At 35.2% G+C, this 12,316-nt stretch overlaps 1 protein-coding gene across 1 annotated transcript in view; it reads right to left on the minus strand.

Annotated features, from left to right (window-relative positions):
- Positions 1-12,316, minus strand: part of LOC113064746 (insulin receptor) — a 65,865-nt gene that overhangs the window by 15,370 nt on the left and 38,179 nt on the right. Inside the window, exons 3-4 of the mRNA XM_026235649.1 lie at positions 4,981-5,302; positions 755-894 (exon numbers count right to left, since the gene is read on the minus strand). Coding sequence (XP_026091434.1) covers positions 755-894; positions 4,981-5,302 — 462 coding nt within the window. The remainder of the gene's footprint in view (positions 1-754; positions 895-4,980; positions 5,303-12,316) is intronic.

Consider the following 12,316-nt stretch of genomic DNA (forward strand, 5'->3'; position numbering starts at 1 on the left):
GGCAAAATACAAATTACATTTTTTTTTTAATATGGAAGATATCTATGCATGAAAAAAAATAATTATCTATCATTTATAATCCATAATTTAAATTTTTTATACATTTCTAAACCTTTATTAATTATGTAAACATACAACATTTTTTTTTGAAAAACGTTATTTAAAATAATAAAATAGTTAATAATTTTAGGATTAATTGTTAATCATTTAATTTAATCATTTTATGTTTAATATTTTATGTATTTGGATTTATTTGATTTTTGGAGCCATTTAATTTTTATATTCAGTTATTTATTTATTTATGTTATTTTAAAATGTTATATGTTATCAACATAAATAAACGTGAATAATTGATTTATATTTAAAATAGTGTTTAATACTTTATTTTTTATAACTATATCAAAGTATAAACATCTTATGTATTTGGATTTATTTGCCATTTAATAACAGAATGATATTGTCTTTATAAATATTTTTTGTAATTTATTTAAAGTGTTATATTATATAACATTAGATTAATTGCTATTTTATTTATTTATTCTTTTTTTTTTTTTTTTTTTTTACAAATTAGTAAAGTTTACAAACTGGAAAAAGTTCAAATAACTTGCACAATAATCATTTTATGGTTTTGTATAAATAAAACAATTTGAAATAATATTAACATTACTATATAACAATTAAAACAATGAAAACAATATAGACGTGAATGCAATCAATCTGCTTGCGGAGCCATCTCAAAGTGCACAATACTCACTTCCTTTGCTGATTTTGATGATCAGACTGCCGTTGAGCAGCGTACAGCCGCGCAGAGCCTGAGCAGCGGTGACCGAGTCCACCGTCTTCACCCCTGTACACAGTTTGGGACATCGACCGGTGCACGGCTTGCAATTCAACCTGAATGATTGACAGAGATGGGTTTTAATCGAGACATAACGGCGAGAGCAAGTCTGAAGCCAATAGCGGCTTTCAGACACACCTGACTAGTGCTTTACACATGTATTCGCCATGATGTCAGCAGCTGGCACCGCTTTTCGAGATTGCGATTGCCTCGGGGTTAAACATATTGTTCCCTTCCCGCTAAATTCTCATGTCACCTGCGCTCGTCATTGTTGTGTTTGGAACGAACCCAAATGTGCTGGAACGGATTGTGTGCTGTACTGCATCTGAATGGAACGTAATGAATCCCAACGGCGTAGTGCATTTGTATAATTCTGTTGCTTAATCTTAATCACATTTTAACACAACAAGAGTGTAACTTTACGTAATGGCACTCAAATCTTGCAGCAGTGGGTGAGAGGGGAATTGAGATTTCACCCCTCCCCCATCCGTCTTTATTCTCTGAATCCACTAAAAAACAAGGCAAAAACTTTAATACCTTTATGAAAAAAAAAAATTGTGCTTTATTTATTTTTTTGATTGACTAACAGAGCTGGGTAGATTACTTATGAATTGTAATCAGTTACTGATTACAGATTACATGACAAAATTTATAGATTACACATTTTTGGTAAAATAATCGGATTACTTTTGGATTACATTTAGATTACATTTGTGCTAACCCTTATTTGATATCACATATATATCGAATTAGTCTAATCTTGTACTATTTTGACATGTAGAAAGAAACAATATATATTCCACAAAATATATTTAATTCACCAACAAGAGCCACAATAGCTTCTTTTTCAAGTACAATGTATGGACAGTTAATACTAACAAAATACTAACACTAATGTGCCTTGCTGTTAGTGTTTGCTAGTAACACTTAATAAAACGTATAATTAGTTACTTATAATTAAGTAAATTTAGAAAACAGCTACACTACAAAAAAACAATATTGAAAACCATGAAATTCACAGCAATATCACTGCCAGGTCAAATATTTAATCTAATAAAACACTAGAAGTGCTTATAAATGTATCAGTGAAAAAAAAAAAAAAAAATAGCTACATCGCAAACATGAATCTTGAAAAAGACAAAAAAAAGAAGAAGAAGAAAATTTAGGAAGTTAATTTAGGAGAATCAATGGATTGTTCACAACTCATTACCATTGTGTAACTAAAATGTAATCGTGTAATCCATAAAAAGTAACTGTAGTCTGATTACGAGTATTTTACAAAGTAGTTTACTCTAATTACAAGTACTTGAGTTTTGGAATCTGATTACGTAATCCAGATTACATGTAATCCGTTACTACCCAGCTCTGTTGCCTAATAAGAATCAGCTCATAAGAGTCATTGGTTTGGGAATCATTTTAAACGTAAGTTTTGACTTCTTTTCATAAGAATTCATTAGATTTTTCATATTTTTTTCTGTGATCATATGATTTTTCATGTGAGAATAATTTGTTTGGGAATCACATTACACAAGTCATGCGGTTTTCTGATTCACTTAAAAGACCATACTCAGTCATTCATTCAGGAATCGGATTACATTGGTTGTGCTGTATGATTTTGACTAACTACAAAAGAGCCATTTTTATGGAAATTGGATTACACTGGTTGTGCTTTAGGCTTCTGGCTGTAAGAATTAGCTCATTAAAATAATTTGTTTGGGAACCAGATTACACTAATCATGCTGTAAGTTTATGATTCACTTAAAAGAACAGACTCATCGTCATTCATACTTAGGAATCGCTACGTTTTTGACACACTAAAAGGAATAGTTCATAAAAAACTTTTTTCAGGGAACCAGATTATACGAATCATTCTGTATGTTTCTAAATCACGAAATGAAATAGGTTCACAAGAGTCATTTGTTTGGAAACCAGATTGTACTGGCTTCACTGTTTGCTTTTGATTCACTTAAAAGAACTGGTTCACAAGAGTCATTTGTTCAGGAATCAAAAATAATTTCTAATAAGAGTTGTTTGTACGGGAATTGGATTACTCTAGTCCCACTGTATGTTTTCAAATCACTAAACGGAAACATGCTCATGAGACTTATTTGCTTGGGAACAAGATCGCACTGGTTTTGCTGTACGTTATGAATCAGAGTCATTTGTGTGAGCATTGGAGTACACTGAACGTACACTGAAGTATGTTTTGCTTCACTAAAAGGGTTCATAAGAATCATTTGCTCGGGATTCATACCTCACATTTCGTGCTGTATGTGCTTTAGATTCAGTTGTTTGGTGTTGTGGCACCATTGAATACTGCAAACGAAACTCTGGCAGAGTAGTTTAGCGCAACGGTTTTGGCGTAAGAATGAACATGCGCTAACTATTAACTGAACCAAACATCATTGGGTTCTGGTATTATTTAGAGAGCAACGGTTACTGGTTCATACCCTACTTAAGTGTATTTGGGGGCGATTTAGAGTTTAACTGAATCCTTTTCAATTGCCACTACAAGGAATACTTAACAGCATCATGTATTTCAGGAATTATTAAAAAAAAAACACACCCACAGAAATGCTAAACAGTTCATTCACAATTGAGCGTTTTTCTCTTTTTTGGTTTTTAAGCCCATAATCCCACTCTTTAACTCCTCTTCCAATTTAGGAGATCCACGCGGATTTGTTGAACCAACAGTTTTAAAATTTTAACTCCCATCGAACGACATCCACATGCTGTTAGTTCCCGATGCGTCGTCGTCTAATTTGGAAAATAACGAGGAAAGAAGGATGGGGCGTGCTGTTACGAAACAGGACTTAATGCCGCATGGCTGCCTCCCACAAAGGCGAGAGGTGACCAGCCGAGAAAAACAAGCCAATGACGTCACTTTCAAAACAAAATTCCTGGAAAACCGAGATCCCATCAAGCTTCCACAACGGCAGCGTTCTGACGTGGAGACAAAGGAATCAAAAGGCCAGTGAAACGACCACCTTCTTAAAGCCCCCGAGACCCCGGCAAACGCAAACAAAGGCTGCCATTGTTACCACAAGGGTGCGTGTTACTACCGTTCTCAGTGTTAATTCTCTGTTTATTTGTGCGTTAATAATTCCCACAAATGAAGCTGGACGTGCAAACCAGCATGTGCGCGAGCTTCCGGACATTCCTGAACAGCCAAATGGACTTGCTTTCCGACACGCAGTCTTGTTTTGGTTTGGCTCATTATACTTCCGCTTTGCTTGACAAATTCAGCTGGATTGCAAATGACTCTGGAATAATCAGGGTGGCATTTTATCAGGCTCTTAACACTTGACATCGGCCATTAGAATCTGCTCATTTTCAATTTGCCGTGACTGACGAAAAGCCTAAACGACGTTATGATACTTCTAGAACAGTTTTATCTTCTCCCGGTTAAGTTGAGCGTGACAACCGGTTCGTTAATTTTCTAAGCGACTAAAACAAATCACAGCGTTAATCAGAAACAGCTTCTTCATGACTGCAGCACATAATTCATTCTTTAAAGAGAGTCTCACAAAACCTGTCAAGAATATGTCCGGTGTCAAAAAAAGAAATTATATTTTTAATAAATGATAATCACATAATATTTTAATAATTATAATACAATTATTTAATAATACTTTTATAACATTTTAATCTTTATTATTTATTTATCAATATCTATCTATCTATCTATCTATATATAATTTGTTATTATAATGCAATAATGCCAAAGTCTTGATTTTCTTTAAGATTATTTTATAAAACAATAGTGTCATCCATTTAAATATATTTGTAGAAATCATTTTATATTTACTCATTATATTTATTATACTTATTAATTTTAATTTATGATGCTAAAGATAATTTAAAGGGAAAATGTGTAAATGTTTTTTCCAGATAATTAAAATTAGACTGTACACTATCCAAGTAGTACACTACTATGATAGTAGTAAAGTAGTACTTGACCCTTTAATTAAACTTTGTGATTTGTCAAAAACTCAAAACTCAATCTGTCGCAGGTTTTCATCAACTCATGTCTGATGTGTAGCAAAATCTGATTAGAGCTGACTGAAAAAAAGTGGAATGCTGTTTAACGTTTAATATAAATGTTGCATTCATTTAAAAACAAAACAAAAGGTTGTACATACGAGGTGGAATTCATGGTGGTGTATCCAGACGGGCATTCTGGGATACAGGCTCCGTTGTGGATGACGTACTCGTGGCAGTCGCCGCTCTTGCCCTTACACTTGTTGTGGAGGTCCTGGCAGAATTTAAAGGACACACAGCGCCATCCCTTGAAGGTGTAGTAGCCCGGCGGGCAGCGCTCCACGCAGGTGTCGCCAAACAGGAAGTTGCGACAAGCCACGCATTTGGTCGAATTCCCTGGCACAGAGCAGCCGCCCAGACACTGGTCGTGACAGCACTCTTTATGGGGGGTACAAGCACCGTGGAGGCATTCAGAAGGACAAACTGTGAGGGGGGAAAAAATTACTTATTAGACTTATTTTTCTTTAATGTGAGCAACTATCGATTTCAATTACAATATATATTTTTAAAGAATGTTCTCTCAATTTCTCAATAAAAAAACGGTTTTCCCACTTATTTAGTGTTATTGTAGCTCAAGTGGTAGAGCATCGATTTAGCAAGCGCAAGGTTGTGGGTTCGAATCCCAGGGAACACGTTGGGAAAAGTGTAAGCAGAGTAAGTCGCTTTGGATAAAAGTGTCTGCTAAATGCATAAATTTAGTAGCATTTACATACACAAAAACTTACAGTTTTATTCCCATCTATATTCTGAAGGATTTTACCAAGGGGTTTGTTTATATTACACTCACCTGGTTTTATACAACAATTTACTTCTATAAACATGGTTAAAATGTGTATTTTTCTGATTGTTGACAGTATTTTGCGATTTATGGAGTGATAAAAAGAGATATCCAAAATCCCCTCTATAAAAACCTTTGACTCTAGTATGTTAACAAAATTAAACAAGAGTTTTAAACCCCGACTTTATCCAATATTCTGGAAAATTCTACAAATTAGAGCTTATTCAACTAAACATAACAGAAAACCTAAAAAAGGTGCAATTCTAAATGTATTCAAAACAAATCAGGAAGCACACAATTTGAGACAATTTGATATAGAATTGATTTTTACTCCGAAATTTGGAGTAAATTAAAGAACTGGCAAGAAACACTTTGAGTTGAAGATGACTTTTTTAAGTAGAAAAACTGAAATAGAATTTTCTTGTAAAATACTCTACAATAATCTTTAACATTTTAATTTACTTCTTCAAAAAAAAAATTTGGGGGGTTGGAGTAAAATGTAAACTCTAATTATTAATTAGTAATATTATTTAATTATACTATTAATTAATAATATGTAATTTAACAGTTAACATTTTTAACCCTATTCATCTGGGCTGTTAATATTATTTCACATTAACATTATGGTGTTGGGTTGAAAGTCTCCCATTTTTTAAAAGGCGATCTGAGGTTGGCGGCATCATTCTACACCAAATAAAAAATAAAACAAGGTAATTTAAACTTTTTATCTCACGTTTATGACTTTTTAATCAAATTGGCAAAATTGTGAGTTATAAAGTCAGAATTGCGTGATATAAACTCACAATTTAGAGCTATAAAGTTTGAATTGGGGATATAAATTCGCAATTCGGAGAAAAAAAAAAGTTTATATCTCGCAATTTTGACATAAATCGCAATTGCGTGTTATACAGTCAGAATTACAAGATATGAACTCACAATTGAGGGCGGAAAAAAAGTCACAAATTGTGAGATAAAAAGACGAAATGACCTTATTTTATACAAAACAAAAGCACAAAAAGATAGAAAGCCAAAGCAAAACTCCTGAAACGGTGCAAAACATATCAATTTGAAGTGTTTGATACTTTTAAACAGGCACTTACTGCCTAACCAAATTTATTTTGTACATGACACATTCTTTCAGCGACTCCCGACTCCACTCCAGGTTTTCGCAGCAGCCTCAGATCCGCCCACACCCTTAACCAATGTTTTTGCTGTCCGTGGAAGGCAGCCATTCAACAGCCTCTTCCAACAGAGAGAGATATCCGCCCAGCGTTAACCCCCGACGCGCCGGCAGACAGACGGCAGACGGATGCAGCGGGAACGCCATTATACACGCAGACAGGCAGGAGTGAGCATGCAGATGGGCGCAGCCTCCTCTCTCGCAGCATTCCTCTCATACGCCAGCGATTGCAGGACTGCGTAACCCTGCACAAAACACATCCCCACCCCACCCCACTCCTCCAGGACAGCCTCCGCGGCGTCTCCCGAGGATCATCCCTGTGTAAACACACACATCTTCTCTCTCCAGCCTTTGTAGTCCCTCCTGCTTTCATTCATAAGCATTGTGTGGGTCTGATGTCTGATTTCTTGTTCTTTTGTGGATATCAAAATTATTGCATTACCACTTACACTATTAAAAATGCCTTTTTATATATTAATTACATTTTATTTAACTCGGCAACTGCCCATCCCTCCAAAATCTTGTCCTTCCTTCAAATATATACGATATGTCTTTAAACATGATGTCCGCAATCTTGGGATGTGCATGAATAATCGATTGCAACACCGTGTCGTATTTATTTGAATTTATTTGTTTATTATTTTTTGGGACTAACTCACAAAGCAGGTGCTACGCTGTGCTAACGATATAAATGTTTTATCTGATTTAAAGAATAAGGTTATAAGAGGTGATTTCCATATAAATATTAATTTAATATTAATGTCTGTGTATTACTAGGGATCATTATATAGCTGCAAATAGATAAACAAGTAAATAAAGTAAATAAATAATTTATGTTGTGTTATGTTTACAAATTCACAATCATTTTGGTAGTGATATAAAATTTCAATCTGAAAAAAAAAGATCGCTTTTAAGATCTTTTTAAATTATATTTTAAATATTACAATACTTTTATAATTGTTTTTTTAAATTATTTTATATATAAATGTGGTCAAGGTTCTCTCATTTATTTGTTATATTAATAATATGTTAAACAATAAAATATTATTTTTCACCAAATAAAATGGCCATTTAGCCCAAATTCTCCTTTAAATATTAATAATAAATATTTAAAATAATAAAATTCTTATTTTAAATATTACAATACTTTTATAATTGTTTTTATTTTAATTATTTTGTATATATATATATATATATATATATATATATATATATATATATATATATATAGATATATATATATATATATATATATACATATACATGCTGTCAAAGTTCTGTCACTTATTTGTTATATTAATAATGTGTTAAACAATAAATTATTATTTTTCACCAGATAAAATAGCCATTTAGCCAAAATTCTCCTTTAAAGGCAAAGAAAATCCATTCATTATGACTGAATATAATCTTATGGCTGAAAAGCATCAAGACCTAATTGTTTTTGCTGTATCGCTGAGCCCTATCGACATGTGAGCGCGACACGGACCATAAACACGCTTCCCTATATTCACTCAGAGGTCACGGGGTCAACAGCATTCACTGAAAACTCATGTGGATTCCCCATTAAAAAAAACGCTAATGCATTTACACATGCACACTGAAGCTCTTGGATGGCTTTTTACTATATTTGGCTGCACTCGCATGTCTCAGGCTTCAAAAGATTTACTGTAAACTCTACTGATCATTTGTTCAGAGGCGTGCGGCTTACGAGAGCGGAGGCAGAGCGAGGAAGTCGGGGGAGGGAGGCTAGAAATGTAAACAAAACAAAGCCGTAAATAGGGGAGGGAAGAAAGCCTCGAGGCGCTCGCTTAGGAGAAAAGGAAAGAAAGCACTGGAATGCTTGTTTAAAGCACTTGTTTATGCAACCTTGCAATGGAAAACGCACAGAAATGTGACAAGCACACTGGCCGGGTGACCTGTGATTCAAGGTTCATCGGTCCCAGAACTCGACAAACAAGAAAACATCATCCACGCTGCTGATATCACCAGATTACGCAACGCAGGTGAACAGGAAGCGCAAAGGTGATTCGCTATCAGGCCGTCGTCGATTCCAAGGAGATCGCCAGCACAAGCAAAAACCAATGCTAATGTCACGTTTGCAGACACAAGGAAGTCTTCGAAGAATCACCTCTGAAAAATAGTTCACTTAATCAGAAGATGCAGTTTTTGCATTTTAAGGGTGCAAGGGTGCACACTTCACAACAGGAGAGAGCTGTGGATCTGCTTGGGCAAGTTTTGGGAGTGTCTGTCACGAACACACATCCCAACAGCCTCAACACACGAGCACGGGCAGAATGTCTATGTCACACAGACAATAACGAAAAGCTACAGTATAACACTCCTTGTCTTTTTTTGGAACAAAATTGGACTCAATATTTGTGACACCAAATCAAACGAAGAGGATTCATATGGATTATCATGAATTTGTAATCTTAGCTTTGGTCCGTTGGTGCTTATTTTGAAGATCCACACATTGGGCGCCAAGTTTTGCGTGAAAACTAGAATATAAAACACAATATGAGATGAGCAGTTTTCATGTTTGCATTGTGCAATCTCCAAAAATGGGTATTTAACCAAGTACTTCTAAGGTAAAAACTAAACTTTTGGTTTTGTGGCAAAATGTTGGTTATCAAAAAAATTTGGTTCCACTTGTCACCCGTTTCTTAGTTTAAAAATAAAACTGAGAAAGTAACAATGGAAGTGAATGGGGCCAAGATATGACCAATAAATTAACATGATTTCAGTAAAAAAAAAAAAAAAAAAAAAAGGTATTTCTTTGGGCCAAATATGAATATTTACAATGCTAAAATGTGAAAATGCACTTTAAAAAAAAAAGTATACAAATGAGGTCTCTTTGTGGCATCTTTGTTTTATTGAAATAGTATATTTTAACCCTAAACAGATTAAATCTAAATTTAGATTTAAACAGTTTTATGGCTCAAATAAACAACTTTCAACAGAAGAAATAATGTAAGTGCTTTTATAAAATTATAAATGGTTGTTAAATCCACCACAATCCTGCTTTAATAGCAATTTCATACCTGCACAAGGAAGTGTTTCGAGACACATTTCTCAAAATTACAATTGGGGTTTTCCCTCCATATTTGGGATAAACAAACACTAACCGGTTTTTAAAGTGTAACTGTCCTTTACACCCAGACTGCTGAACAATAAACTCATCAGCGTCGACTTTAACACACAAATACTTGACTGTCACGGTGTCTGGCACGACAGACTTATGTGCCTTGAGCATTTGGACTTACACCAAAGTGCTTCTCTACACAACCAAATCGACCAAATCTGATTAGGCCAATCAAAAACATCAGAATAAAACTGGTGGTTGACAAATGCCATTCACATTCAAGGGTCATTCTTGGTCCTAAAGTTCTGGTCAATGACAAAAATTTAATTATGGCATCGTAAGAAAGGGACAAACAGACCATAAGGCCGTGCAGGGTGTCCTGTGGCTGAGACAGTGATTGAATTAAAGGTTCCTGCAGAAGAACCGTGAGTCACCTGTTATCTAGATGGTTCCTCAGTGAGGGCATCTGTCTGGAAGAAGTTACTCACAGCAGCTGTTCTCACAGTGAGTCACAGTCTCTCTCTGCCTCTGCTTGCCCTTCTGTATGTGTCTCTTTCAGCTAGTTGTTTCAGCAATGTTTGTGTATCAAGAAAAAAAACGGCAAGTAACCGCATCTTTCTACTGAGTTTTAAAGGCTGCATGCAATAACATACAGCGTGACCAATGTAGTCTGCCTCATAAGCCGAGTTTTAGTCAATCCAACATATGCAGTGCAATCAGTGTAGTCAGAGTCAAAGCTGTGTGTTTCTGATTCACTAAAACGAACTGGTTCTTAAGAGTCATTTGTTTGTGAATCGGACTTCGCTGGGTGTGCTGTATGTTTTTGATTCAATAAAAGACAGTTTAAGGAGTCATTTGTTTGTGAATCGGACTTCGCCGGGTGTGCTGTATGTTTTTGATTCACTAAAAGACGGTTTAAAGAGTCATTTGTTTGTGAATCGGACTTCGCTGGGTGTGCTGTATGTTTTTGATTCAATAAAAGACGGTTTAAAGAGTCATTTGTTTGTGAATCGGACTTCGCTGGTTGTGCTGTATGTTTTTGATTCACTAAAAGACGGTTTAAAGAGTCATTTGTTTGTGAATCGGACTTCGCCGGGTGTGCTGTATGTTTTTGATTCACTAAAAGACGGTTTAAAGAGTCATTTGTTTGTGAATCGGACTTCGCCGGGTGTGCTGTATGTTTTTGATTCACTAAAAGACGGTTTAAAGAGTCATTTGTTTGTGAATCGGACTTCGCTGGTTGTGCTGTATGTTTTTGATTCACTAAAAGACAGTTTAAAGAGTCATTTGTTTGTGAATCGGACTTCGCTGGTTGTGCTGTATGTTTTTGATTCAATAAAAGACAGTTTAAAGAGTCATTTGTTTGTGAATCGGACTTCGCTGGTTGTGCTGTATGTTTTTGATTCACTAAAAGACGGTTTAAAGAGTCATTTGTTTGTGAATCGGACTTCGCTGGTTGTGCTGTATGTTTTTGATTCACTAAAAGACGGTTTAAAGAGTCATTTGTTTGTGAATCGGACTTCGCTGGTTGTGCTGTATGTTTTTGATTCACTAAAAGACGGTTTAAGGAGTCATTTGTTTGTGAATCGGACTTCGCTGGGTGTGCTGTATGTTTTTGATTCACTAAAAGACGGTTTAAAGAGTCATTTGTTTGTGAATCGGACTTCGCTGGGTGTGCTGTATGTTTTTGATTCACTAAAAGACGGTTTAAAGAGTCATTTGTTTGTGAATCGGACTTCGCTGGGTGTGCTGTATGTTTTTGATTCACTAAAAGACGGTTTAAAGAGTCATTTGTTTGTGAATCGGACTTCGCCGGGTGTGCTGTATGTTTTTGATTCACTAAAAGACGGTTTAAAGAGTCATTTGTTTGTGAATCGGACTTCGCCGGGTGTGCTGTATGTTTTTGATTCACTAAAAGACAGTTTAAAGAGTCATTTGTTTGTGAATCGGACTTCGCCGGGTGTGCTGTATGTTTTTGATTCACTAAAAGACGGTTTAAAGAGTCATTTGTTTGTGAATCGGACTTCGCTGGTTGTGCTGTATGTTTTTGATTCACTAAAAGACAGTTTAAAGAGTCATTTGTTTGTGAATCGGACTTCGCTGGTTGTGCTGTATGTTTTTGATTCACTAAAAGACAGTTTAAAGAGTCATTTGTTTGTGAATCGGACTTCGCTGGTTGTGCTGTATGTTTTTGATTCACTAAAAGACAGTTTAAAGAGTCATTTGTTTGTGAATCGGACTTCGCTGGTTGTGCTGTATGTTTTTGATTCACTAAAAGACGGTTTAAGGAGTCATTTGTTTGTGAATCGGACTTCGCTGGGTGTGCTGTATGTTTTTGATTCACTAAAAGACGGTTTAAGGAGTCATTTGTTTGTGAATCGGACTTCGCTGGGTGTG

This window comes from Carassius auratus, chromosome 47, assembly GCF_003368295.1.
Source record: "Carassius auratus strain Wakin chromosome 47, ASM336829v1, whole genome shotgun sequence".
NCBI lineage: Eukaryota > Metazoa > Chordata > Actinopteri > Cypriniformes > Cyprinidae > Carassius > Carassius auratus.